At 39.9% G+C, this 13,814-nt stretch overlaps 1 protein-coding gene across 2 annotated transcripts in view; it reads left to right on the top strand.

Annotated features, from left to right (window-relative positions):
- Window positions 1-13,814, top strand: part of LOC122564279 (nuclear transport factor 2-like) — a 50,289-nt gene that overhangs the window by 30,500 nt on the left and 5,975 nt on the right. The window contains exon 5 of one of the 2 annotated variants that reach the window (XM_043718959.1): window positions 1,368-1,848. The exons of the other annotated variant lie outside the window; for it this stretch is intronic. Within the exon in view, the coding sequence (XP_043574894.1) occupies window positions 1,368-1,481 (114 nt within the window). The 3' untranslated portion in view covers window positions 1,482-1,848. Of the gene's footprint in view, window positions 1-1,367; window positions 1,849-13,814 lie in introns of those variants that run through there. 2 annotated transcript variants of the gene reach the window in all.

Genomic DNA, 13,814 nt, shown 5'->3' with positions numbered 1-13,814 from the left:
AAAGGTAGAAGACAGAGGGTGGTGGTGGAGGGTTGTTTTTCAGACTGGAGGCCTGTGACCAGTGGAGCGCCACATGTTTTTCAGACTGGAGGCCTGTGACCAGTGGAGCGCCACAAGGATCGGTGCTGGGTCCTCAACTTTTTGTCATTTACATAAATGATTTGGATGCGAGCATAAGAGGGACAGTTAGTAAGTTTGCAGATGACACCAAAATTGAAGGTGTTGTGGACAGCGAAGGAGGTTCTCGGTAGATTACAACAGGATCTTGACCAGATGGGCCAATGGGCTGAGAAGTGGCAGATGGAGTTTAATTCAGATAAATGTGAGGTGCTGCATTTTGGGAAAGCAAATCTTAGCAGAACTTCTATACCTTATTGGTAAGGTCCTAGGGAGTGTTGTTGAACAAAGAGACCTTGGAGTGCAGGTTCATAGCTCCTTAAAAGTGGAGCCGCAAGTAGATAGGATAGTGAAGAAGGCGTTTGGTATGCTTTCCTTTATTGGTCAGAGTATTGAGTACAGGAGTTGGGAGGTCATGTTGCTGCTGTACAGGACATTGGTTAGGCCACTGTTGGAATATTGCATGCAATTCTGGTCTCCTTCCTATCGGAAAGATGTTGTGAAACTTGAAAGGGTTCAGAAAAGATTTACAAGGATTTTGCCAGGGTTGGAGGATTTGAGCTACAGGGAGAGGCTGAACAGGCAGGGGCTGTTTTCCCTGGAGCGTCAGAGGCTTACAAAATTGATTGGCATGGATAGGGTAAATAGGCAAAGTCTTCCCCCTGGGATGGGGGAGTCCAGAACTAGAGGGCATATGTTTAGGGTGAGAGGGGAAAGATATAAAAGAGATTTACGGGGCAACGTTTTGAGTGGTAAGTGTATGGAATGAACTGCCAGAGGAAGTGGTGGAGGCTGGTACAATTGCAACGTTTTAAGAGGCATTTGGATCGGTATATGAATAGCAAGGGTTTGGTGGGATATGGGCCGCGTGCTGGCAGGTGGGACTAGATTGGGTTGGGCTATCTGGTCAGCATGGATGGGTTGGACCAAAGGGTCTGTTTCCATGCTGTACATCTCTGACTCTAAACGACGCATTGCATAACAGCATAGTACTATACCAGAGTTTGAGTTTGGACCTGGTGCACTAAAGTAATGCATATATCTACCAGATTTTAATATCTTTGAACAGATTGATTAAAACATATTTATTACATACCTTGAGAACGGGTGGGACATGAGCCAGATGGTCCAGAGGCAGGGGCACTACTACTGCACTTGCCTGATCTTACTACTTCTGTACAGCACTCTATTTATCTTTTTTGTTGCAGTTTGTAACCTCTATTAATTAGAATCTTCTGTTTCTCTTATAGGTGGATGATGACCCGGTGATGGGTTTTCATCAGTTATTCCTTCTGAAAAATGATAATGATAAGTGGATCTGCACAAATGACATGTTCAGATTGGCTTTGCATAACTTTTGCTAGGCTTGTTTTACAACTCTAGTCCATACTTCAATCAGCTGGTTGTCTTTAGTCTGATAGTGAAAGTGTATTCATATGGGTGCTGTTTGGTACAGGACCAATATAATGACCTGAATTGCTTAACAAAAATGGTTGCGGTATTTGCCTACGAGATTTCCCATCTGTTCAGCATTCAAAGGTCAGATGCATGATCAGTGTTTACTTATCCAGTGACTGAAAATGTCAATGTTTCAAGTTCTGTAAATGGTTTCCATAAATGTCAACTTTTTCATGAAATATTTGAATTTTGAACTTGTTAGATATATAAAAATTTATTCTGACTTTATTATATGAAGAATTTTTGAAAAAAAAATAAAATTAGTCAAACTAAGCCATAATCAAAATGAAAACTGATGTGACCATTTTATTCAACACATGGTATTGGACAACAAAGTCTAATACCATTTTAAAGGTAACACTGGTGAATGCCTTTAGTGGCATCTTTTAATATTTAAACATTGTTAGAAGTGGAGCTGTGACAAGTGCAGTTTTGGAAGGACCTTTGGTTACCACTAATAAGTTGATAGTGCGGTGCTGGAAAAATGACTGAACGGTCCTGCCTGAAATGTTGATCTTGATCCTGATCCTCAGATGCTGCCTGACCTGGGCTTTTTTTCCAATTCCACACTTTATCAACTCTGTCTCCAGTATCTGTAGTCCTCACTATCTCAACTATAACCAGTCAAACAATCACTTGACTACAGTGAATGAGGGACTAAATCAAGACTTTCTAAAGGCATTTTTAAATGGCTTTTAAAATTAAAAGTTTAAGTGAATCGGAAATTAGCAGCAGTATAGCGTTGATGAGCAGCACTGATTTTTAAAAATGGGGAAGGAAAAGTGAAACTGGGGTGAGAGATTGTAATCCAAAGCTGAGGACCATCAAATAGTCACTAAATGCAAAATGATGAAACTAACTGAGCTTGGCAGATAAATTACTGGAAAGAGAACACACATTTTTGAGTTAAAAATCTCACAACACCAGGTTATAGTCCAACAGGTTTAATTGGAAGCACACTAGCTTTCGGAGCGACGCTCCTTCATCACAGTCACCTGATGAAAGCTAGTGTGCTTCCAATTAAACCTGTTGGACTATAACCTGGTGTTGTGATTTTTAACTTTGTACACCCCAGTCCAACACCGGCATCTCCGAATCATGACACATTTTTGAAGTTCACTCATGGATTTAAAAAAAAGATACCCACGAAAAGTTTTGTCAGAGGCTATCATGATGGCACTTGAAGTGTAGTGCATCGGAGCATATCAGAACTTTTGAAGGTCGCTGAGGCAATCGAGTCTAAAATTTGGAATATCACCACCAGAATAGACATTTCTAAACACCATATCAACAACTAATAGATTATAAATCAATTATTTGAAACATTACTGTGATTCAACATTGTTCTTCAGCCCACAGCCATTGTCTTCATAAAGATCAGGGTATGTTCTATAGGTATATAAATGATAAAAGAATGACTAGAGTAAGATTAGGGCCAACCAAGGACTATAGTGGGAAGTTGTACGTGGAGTCAGAGGAGATAGGGGAAACACTAAATGAATATTTTTCATCAGTATTCACACTGGAAAAAGACAATGTTATGGAGTCCAAGAGATGCACAATATGGAAACAGACCCTTTGGTCTAATCTGTCCATGTCGACCAGATATCCTAACCCAATCTAGCCCCACCTGCCAGCACTGAGCCCATATCCCTCCAAACACTTCCTATTCACATATCCATCCAAAAGCTTTTTAAGTGTTGCAATTGTACTAGCCCCCACCACTTCTTCTGGCACCTCATTCTATACACATACCACCCTCTGTGTGAAAACGTTGCCCCGTAGGTCTCTTTTATATTGTTCCCCTGTCACCCTAAACCTATGCTGTCTAGTTCTGGACTTCCCCTCCCTAGGGAAGAGACTTTGTCTATTTATCCTATCCATGCCTCTCATGATTTTATAAACCTCTATAAGGTTACCCCGTAGCCTCTGATGCTCCAGGGCAAATTAGATTAGATTTTAGATTACATTACAGTGTGGAAACAGGCCCTTCGGCCCAACAAGTCCACACCGACCCGCCAAAGCGAAACCCACCCATACCCCTACATTTACCCCTTACCTAACACTACAGGCAATTTAGCATAGCCAATTCACCTGACCCTGCACATCTTTGGATGGTGGGAGGAAACCGGAGCACCCGGAGGAAACCCACGCAGACACTGGGAGAACGTGCAAACTCCACACAGTCAGTCGCCTAAGGCGGGAATTGAACCCGGGTCTCTGGCGCTGTGAAGCAGCAGTGCTAACCACTGTGCCACCGTGCCGCCCACTAAATAGTCCCAGCCTGTTCAGTCTCTCCCTGTAGCTCAAATCCTCCAACTCTAGCAACATCCTTGTAAATCTTTTCTGAACCCGTTTCAAGTTTCACAACATCTTTCCGATAGGAAAGAGACCAGAATTGCACGCAATATTCCAATGGTTGTCAAGAAGAATAGTGAGAATCTAGACTGGATGGGATTGAGGTTCACAAGGAAATGTTAGAAATTCTGGAAATTGTGAAAATAGATAAATCTCATCCAGCCCAGGGGATTTATTTTAGGATTCTCTGGGAAGCAAGGGAGGGGATTGCAGAGCCTTTGGCTTTGATCTTTGCCAAGATTATCTCCAAGAATAGTCCCTGAAGACTGGAGGATAGCAAATGTTGACCTCTTGTTCAAGAAGGGGAGTAGAGACAACCCTGACAATTATAGACCAGTGAGCTTTCGGATGTGTGTAAAATGTTAGAAAAGATTGAGAGAGGATTTATAATCTCGATAGGAATAAGTTGATTAGGGATAGTCAACATCAGTTTCGTGAAGGGTAGGTCATGCCTCACGAACTCAGTTCTTTGAGGAGGTGACCAAACAGGTGGATGAGGGTAAAGCTGTTGATATGGTGTATATGAATTTCAGTAAGGTGTTTGATAAGGTTCCCCATGGTAGGTTATTGCACAAGATACAGAGGCATGGGATGGAGGGTGATTTTAGCGGTTTGGAGCAGAAGTTGGCTAGCTGAAAGAAGACCAAGGGTGGTGGTTGATCAGAAATGGTCACCCTTGAGTTCAATTACTAGTGGGGCACCGCAAGGCTCTGTTTTGGGTCCACTGCTGTCTGCTATTTTTATAAATGACCTGGACAAGGGCGAACAAGGATGGGTTCGTAAACTTGCGGACGATACTAAGGTCGGTGCAGGGACATAGGTGAGCTGCAGAGGTGGCAAATGGAGTTTAATGCAGAAAAGTGTGAGGGGATTCACTTTGGAAGGAGTAACAGGAATGCAGATTACTGGGCTGATGGTAAGATTCTTGGTAGTGTAGATGAGCAGAGATCTGTGTCCATGTGTATAGATCCCTGGAAGTTGCCGCCCAGGTTAGTAGGGCTGTTAAGAAGGCATACCATATGTTAGCTTTTATTGGTAGCAGGATAAAGATTCTGAACCATGAGGTCATGCAGCTGTACAAAACTCTGGTGTGGCCGCACTTGGAGTATTGCATGCAGTTCTGGTCACCGCATTTATAGGAAGGATGTGGAAGCTTTGGAAAGGATTCAGAGGATATATATTAGGATATTGCCTGGTATGGAGGGAAGGTCTTACCAGGAAGGGTTGAGGAACTTAAGTTGCTTTTGTTAAAAGAATGTTGGGAAGTGACTTAATTGAGACATGAGATAATCAGAGGGTTAGATCAGGTGGATAGTGAGAGCCTTTTTCTTTGGATGGTGATGGATAGCACAAGGGGGCATAGCTTCAAATTGAGGGGTAATAGGTATAAGACAGATGTCAGAGGTAGTTTCTTTACGCAGGGGTGTGGAACGCACTGCCTGCAACAGTAGTAGACTTGCCAACTTTAAGGGCATTTAAATGGTCAATGGATAGGCATATGGATGAAAATGGAATAGTGTAGGTTACTTGGGCTTCAGATTAGTTTCATAGGGCAGTGCAACATCGAGGGCCAAAGGGCCTGTACTGCGCTGTAATGTTCTGTTCCAAGAGAAAAGTGAAGTAGAGGTTGAAGGAATGTGGGCAGCATGGTGGCACAGTGGTTAGCACTGCTGCCTCAGAGCACCAGAGACCCGTTTCAATTCCCGCCTCAGGCGACTGACTGTATGGAGTTTGCAAGTTCTCCCCGTGTCTGCGTGGGTTTCCTCCGGGTGCTCCCACAGTCCAAAGATGTGCAAGTCAGGTGAATTGGCCATGCTAAATTGCCCGTAGTGTTAGGTAAAGGGGTAAATGTAGGGGAATGGGTGGGTTACGCTTCGGCGGGTTGGTGTGGACTTGTTGGGCCGAAGGGCCTGTTTCCACACTGTAAGTAATCTAATCTAATCTAATCTAATTTGGAACTGAAAACAAGTTTGAGTGTTGCTCATGGAATGGAACAAGAGAAATGTAGATTTATGAAAAACAATATGCTTTTAAGTTTTTGGTGAGAGGTGAGTGAGAGGAGGTGGGTGAAATACATCATTGTGTGTAAATGATCAGGTTAATTGTTGAGCCAGACTATCTGGTTCTTGAGCAATGTAAAGGTCAGAATTGGGGATGTTTGCTTCTGATTTTACACTGTTCAGCTGTGTTTGACATTCAGTGGATCCTGAAGAAACCAATGTCTATGTACGGCAAGATTCAGACAATATCTAGGCTTGGGCCATCAAGTGACAAGTTACATTTTGTGCAAACAAATGCCAGGCAATGACCATCTCCAAAAAGTGCATCTAACCGTCTTACCTTAATGTTCCTTAACATTGCATTGGCTGAATCTCCCACTATCAATATGCTTGAAGTTAATGCTTACCAGAATCTGAACTGGACAAGCCATATAAATACTGTGGTCGTGAGCTGCTCAAAGCCTGTTCACTATCTACAAGAGGTAAGTCAGGAGTGTGGTGGAATCGTCTCCATTTTACCTGGATTGGTGCAGCTCCTAAAATGCACTCAACTTGTCACCATCCAGGACAAAGCAACCTGCCTTCACCACTGATACCTAATGCTGCCACAATGTACCATCTATGAGGTGCTTTTGCAACAGTTCACTGCTGTTTTCAAAGTATCTCCAAAACCTGTGACCTTTACCATCTAGAAAAACAAGGGCAACAGATACATGGGACCACCACCATTGGCAAGTTTCTCTCCAAGCTACACACCTCTGCCTTGAAGCTAGACTGTCATTTCACTATTGCAGTGTCAAAATCGTGGAACTTCCTTCCTAACAGCAGTGTAGGGAGTAGCCATATTCAAAAGACTGCAGTGGTTCAAGTTGATAGCTCACTACCTCATTATCCAGGACAATTAGCAATGGGTAATAAATGTTGACCAGATCAGTGAAACACATATCTTATGGATGAATACTTTTAAAAATATATTCCTTCATTGTGTACTTGATATCTTAAGCTATTCTAACTATGCTCAGCATTACTTTCAGATTAAATGACGGAGGGGAAAAATGTTAGCATCTGGAGTTTAACTGCTTAATGTGTACATTTAATCATGATCCAGTCTATCAAATCACTGCAATAATTATAATTGTCACATTTGATCAAATCCCAAACAGGATTTGTGTGAGGATTCATGGGTTTGTATGTTTTTCCTATTGTTTTTGTTTTTGCCTTGATGCTGTGAAACAGTCAAACACCACTGTCAGCATTATGGTGTCAGCTTTAGACTAGTCGAACAAGATGGATGCTGTCCTACACCTGCATGTGCATAGCGTATGGCTGATGGAAATTTAAATATTGTACAATGCAGTTTTTGGTTTGGAAACTTGGTTTGCCCAGTTTGAATGGGGAACTATCCTGCCCCCTCCTTCATAACGAGTTGCACAAAATTGAAGTTTCCAGTGCTGTCTGGCGGCTTGTTCCAGCTTGACTTCTCCAAAAGACAGTAACCTGCAGGCAGTTTGTTTTATGATTTGCAGCCCTTTACTAGTTCCTGTACGTAGACTACATTAACTAACAATGAACCTTGATTCAAGTAACATACTAACTTGAGAATGTCTGCCATTATATAAGTCATTCAACTAAGAAAACATTCACGCTCTACAAGCTAAAGTATTGTTCCAATTTAAAAATAAATGAAGACAAAAAAAACTGCTATGAGTTAGTAGTTACAAATAAAGTTTACAACAACTTTCTTTCCAGTTTCCACGTTGGAAAGCCTTCAGGAGATGCATACTAATTTATATAATTCTATCCATAATGAATAACACAGGAAACTGAGCCAAGTAGCATCCTGAATTCTAAAAAGCATTCTTTTGATTTAAGTTTCATTAGGTTTCAGCCATTTTTGAAATTGACACCAAAATTGTAACTATCTGCCACACATTGTTAGGTAATCTTCACAGTTGTGCATTCTTTGAACATGGCTGGCAGAAATTAGTTAACGTTCACAACTTGAAATGAGTATCAATTAATACTTGCAACAATACAAAAGGAAAATATTGTGGATGCTGAAAATCTGAACTAAAGCAAAAAAAAAAATCCCCATTGGAAATGTGTATCAGATCAGGAAGTAGCAAGAGAAATAGTGAACATTTCCAGTCAGCCACCTGATGACGGATCATCAAAGCAAAAATTAACTGGTGAGTATGTTCAACATTTCTTTTGGTTCTATTAACGCTTGTTTAATTCCAGAATGACAACCCTGACTAGATGTGAACAAATGATATTTTTCAAATGGACAGGAAGATTACAGTGGGCTGGTACAAATTTACGTGTTGGTCTTACTTCTATTGCTTAGAGAAGTGAGTCCACATAAACTAGGGTTGGGGCTAACTGATAATGGTGTATCTGACAGAATAGGTAATTTGTCTTTGCACCGAAATGTTCACCTTGCTTGGAAAGTGTAAGTTTCACTGTATTTGGAGTTTCATGAATCATGGTTGTACATAGCTTTGTAGATTAAGGTGTTTCCTTACCAGGGTTCTGAGGATTGGTTTCATTAGATTGAAGTAGCGGATGATGTTTGTTGAGTCAACTATGTTATCACGGCCCATTTTTAAAAATAGTAGATTTGAAGTACTCCAGCTAAAAGAGCTCTATGCACTGGAAGTGGGGATGATTTCTTTGCAGAATCTTGTGTCCCTTATTTCCTTCAGTCTGAAATATAACATTTTGAGTATTGTTGAAAATTAAATGCTGTCAACCACTTTTGCCTTGTCTTCATCAGGATAGACATGAGTGCCAAATTACAAAGGGACCAACAATTTACTGTATACTGAAATGGTGCTGATTGGTTGGCAAGTCTGCATTGGTCAAAGTGTTGCCATGACAAATATGCCAATTTTTTCCCATACTTTTGTTTATATTTTAAAAAGGTGCAATTCCTTCACACATTCCTTTCTTCCTTCAGAATATATGTACACTTAAATCTTCTCAAGGTAATTTGATGTATTCTTGGCACTTTTCAAATGTTGAATGTGATAGGAATGATGAGAGGCGATGTGTTGCAGTGGAACCATCTCTAGGATTTAGTCTAATTTTGGGATCAAATTTGACTTCAGGACTTGGCCAAGAAAGGTGCATTTGTAATGCAAGTAAACAGGTTATCAACTTGTAAAGCTTCCAACATATCCTAATTGCAGATAGCAAGAGTAAAAGAGATTTCTGGTCGAGAGGGTCTTTTTCTGAGAATATTGAGTACATTTATGTCTTTAACTGCATTGCCTGAATGTGTTTTATGTGATCCTTAGTTTTTATGCCTCCTTATTGACCCCTTTGCAATAAATAACAACTGTATTGTTCTCCAATTCTGCTTCTGTTTGAGTTCGGTTGGACTATGCCCTTTTTTTTAAGACTAAATCTTTCAATTGGCATTTCTTAGATTAATGGTCGATGATAAGTAATGTCCTCCAAGGGTCAATGCTGTGCTCACACCTTTGTATTTCATATATGAATGATCAGGAATTGGATCTTAGTGCAACATATGGTATACAAAGATTTTATAAGGTTTGAGGCATATTGAACTGCAAAGAAAAAGAAAATACAAAGCATGCAAAAGATCAAATGACAGCAGAATGATGGTAAGTACATTTTGTTGTGAGAGAAAGCCACTTTGAGACAAATTGAGGAACAACAGAAAAGAAAAATTAACAAAGATATTTGAAAAATTAGATGATGAACATCAAATCAAAAGTAAGAAAATCCTGTAACATATTGAGGATCACATTAGATCGTATTTGAAATGTTTAGTTTAAGGTGCCCAGATTAGGAAATGCATATTGGCCTTCTAAAACATCCAGTGATAACGAAGGGAATGAATTATGATTATATATTTTTGGGTTGTGTTTCCCAGAGATATAGTAATCTGGTCAAAAATTTCAAGGAAATGAATAAACAGAATATCTATTTCACAAAATCAGTAACACAGGTATGTGATCTTACAATGAGTTAAACAAATTCAGAAAAAAATAATTGTTGTTGATAATATGTTGTTAGCATATAAACCCTACGAGATCATTAATCCAGAGTAAATGCAGCTGCTTAAAGAACATGGGTACTTCCTTTTGAATTAAGGATTTACTGAAATGATGAAATAGTCCAAAAAATCTAGGATTAAAATAGACTTGCCATGATGGGGCTAAGGGATATTTTCCCTCAGTATTTCTATTGAACTTTAGTTCTAAAAGCTCATACCTTCCAAAGAACTACTAAATTTGTATCAGCAAATTCCAGAGTATCATATAATATGTGCAATCTCTTGCTCTCTGACATTCCTCTTGTGGGGGTGAACGAATTAAGTTATTTTGTGAAATATTTATCCATTTTTAAAATCCCTATATACAATCCGCCATCACTATTCTGGGTAGGGAATTCCATGTCCTAATTTTTCTCTGCATAAAAAAAATCCTCAATTCTGCTCTTATTCTTTAGGTGATTATAATAAGTTTGTGATCTGTAATGATCAACACATTAACCTGAAATAACAAACATTAAAAATCTAACAAATACATAGGAAGTTTATCATCGATAGAAAATAAGTTAGTATCTTTTACAAGCTAGACAGCTGTAAACAAGTTTATATGCTTACAAGACTATTGGGAGATCATTGCTCATTATGTGACCCGGACAAGAAGGCATACTATCAAAACTATGCACATTACAACAAGAGCAAGCATGTTTAATTGTGAAGAGTTACCTAAAATGCTACAGCACAATGTGGACTAAGTAAATTGTGTAGCTGTCAGATGGAACTAAAAACAGGAAAATAAGATTATGCAGTTTGGGAAGAAGAATAAAGGGATTTTATTTCCATTAAAGAAAATGATTTCCCAGAAGTAAGCAAGATCGTCACTAGAAATCATATCTTAAAATCACCAAAAGTAGCACAGGCAAAGTAAGAGGATTTTTTTCGTATGTAGAGAACTGATTGAATTGACCAAACAGATTTACTTTCCATGCAGACCTCTCTCATCCTCTTCCCTGGCCTAAGATCCTTGTTTCTTTCTCCTCATGTATCTGTTTAATTCCCCTGAAAGCGATCTATGCTTTTCATTTCAAGTCCAGATGGTTTTGAGTTTCACATTTTTACAGCTCTAAATAGTCAGGAACAGCATTGAGGTAACAATAGGATCAAAGCCAGATACTCCATTTTTCCTCAAACCTCTTAGCCTTTTATAATTAAAGTATCTTTGTTCCTCTACTCTATTTTCTATGGTCAGCTTGATTTTCTTTATTAATCATGCACTGATTTTAAAATCTTGAATTTTAAACTGTTCATTGAGCTGTTTTTGAAAAGTTTGTTTTTGCTGAATTATCATTTTTTTCCAAATTTAGATTATAAATAAAACTGGTATGATAGTTCAAATTTAATATTAGAAGCTGCAGTATATATTGGCTTTGTTCAACAAAATGAGTGGTTTCACTACACTTGCCATAACCAACTTGGAATGTAAAGAACAAAAGAACCCATCGCATCCTTCTCTGGACCTGCTTTGCAGAGGCCTTTTAGAAGAGTGTGATGGGTCTGCCACAAGTAGCATGCATTATATTTTTTATAATGAAAATTTGTCTCGTCTATAGCAATGTCCTGCTAATTTGTTTACTGTACATGGCTGACTTGTTTACATGTTTTGCTCCTATTCAGATTAATGAGCAGTGATACTCTTTTTCTTCTGTGATATAAGCAAGGCTAGCAAATATTGTTTATCCTTATCTTTACCTTGTTGATGGTAATTAAATCATTTTGCTGCAGTCCATGAACTAGGTACACTCTCAGTTCTTTTAGGGTGGAGAAGGAATGGCAGTATAGTTTCAAGTCAGGATGGTATATGGTTTGGCAGGAACTTGCAGGGAGTAGTGTTCCACATCTGTTGCCCTTGTTCTTCTAGATCGCAGTAGGTCAACACTTGCCTGTTTACTTACTCCCTTCCTCACTAAGGTTCCAGACTCCTCATCCACATGAAACAGCAATTTGCCTGCACTCAATGTAGTCCCGGCATATTCACTGCTCACAAAGTGGTGTCCAGACTGGGGAGATAATGCGGATGAGTGACTGCTTTGCAGAACACCTATGTTTTGTCCATGACTGACAGCTTTCAGTTACTTGCTCCTGCAATACAACAGTGTTCTGTGCCCAATATGTGTGTCTTGGGCCTGGCGCACTACCCCAGCGAGCTCAATGCAAGCTGGACAGCACCTCGTTTTCTACTTGAGGGCCCTGTGGCCTTCAGAACTCAATATAAAGTACAATCATTTTTGGCCAATCTCCTCCTTCCATGTCCTTTACCCACATCCCAGGCCCTGCCATGATATGGGCTTCTTTCAACTCATTTTCACATTCTCATTGTTCCCATTATCAGGTATTCTTCCCTGGCTTGGTTTCAGCTATCCCACTTGTCTAGCTTGCTTCCTGTCTCACCTCCATCACCATCTAGCCACTCACTCCTTTTCCCAACCCCTGCCGTCAATATAAATACAACTTCCTCCAAACTACTAATAGCTTTGAGATAGGATCACTGGACACAATGTTAACTGTGTTCTCTCCACAGATGCTGCCAGACTTGCTGAGTTGCTCTCGCAATTTGTTTTTGTCTTCTGGATGGTAGTTGTCATGGGTTGGAAAGGTTGCCTCAAATAAATCGTGGTAAATGGCTGTACTGTATCTTCTATGCAATGCACAGTATAGCCACGGTACGCTGGTGATGGATAGGGTACCAATTAAGCAGGTTTATTTTTCCTGGTTTTAATAGAACTTCTTGCATTTTCTTGGAGTTGTGGTCATCCAGATCAATACTAATATTCCATTTTGCTTCTGATATGTGCCTCACTGGGTGCAGAAATTCCAGCCAATGACCTCTTTATAATGGTGCTAAGATGTTGATGGTAAGTGATTCAGCACCGGTGATGCCTTTGAATGTCAAGTGGAGCCTGTTATATTGCCTTGCAATAAACATAACTCGCATCATCATCAGCCTCTGCCTGAACTTTATTCAAATCTTACTGCATGCAGTAGAACTTCCTACTGCAATAAGAAAGAATTCTTCCATGTCTGAGGACTTGTGAATGATACTGAACGCTACAATTTTCAGCGTGCGTCTACACTTCTAACCTTGTGTTGGAGTAAAGGATGTTGATGAAATAGCTGGAACTAGGATACTATTCTGAGGAGCTTTAACGATGACTTAGGACTGAGATGGTTGGCCTCCAACAGCCACAGTCATCTTCCTTTGTGCTTGATATGATTCCAGAGTGGAGCGTTCCCCATACCAACCTTCAGTTTCCCCATTGATCTTGACTTTACTATGCTCCATTCCATATTTGGTCAAATGTTGGCCTTTTATTTTTAAGGATTCTCTTTTTCCTCTAATTTCCTGCATCTTAATCTATGTGTAGTTTCTTTGTTACTGTACAGCACACTCCATATTACTTGCAGCTGAACATCTATAGTCCTAACAGGGAACACAAGAAATAGTAGCAGGAGAAAACTGTGCAGCCTGTAATGATTGCTCTGCCAGTCCGTTTTATGCTGGCTGATCTTGGGTTTCAACTCCACTTTCCCATCTGTTCCCCATTTCCTTTGATTCCCCACTAATCGTAGTAAACTGTAGTCCATGAAGGACCATAGAAATGTCTATTCATTATCAGGAGAGAATTGGTTTTATTGGTTGAGGGAGGTCATTCTAATTCAAGAGTTGGCACAGGAAGGAGGTAGGCCTTTGCAAACTACCATAGGCAAATTGGGTATATGTCAGTGCACCACATTTAACGACCTACCAGAGACCAAAGGTCAGACATGTTCACCCTTAAATGTCTACCGAGGTAGAAAGTTCCAAT

The sequence above is a fragment of the Chiloscyllium plagiosum genome, chromosome 29, assembly GCF_004010195.1.
Source record: "Chiloscyllium plagiosum isolate BGI_BamShark_2017 chromosome 29, ASM401019v2, whole genome shotgun sequence".
Classification (NCBI taxonomy): domain Eukaryota; kingdom Metazoa; phylum Chordata; class Chondrichthyes; order Orectolobiformes; family Hemiscylliidae; genus Chiloscyllium; species Chiloscyllium plagiosum.
The sequence above is the reverse complement of the archived record's forward strand: the minus strand, read 5'-3'. Positions and strand labels throughout refer to the sequence as shown.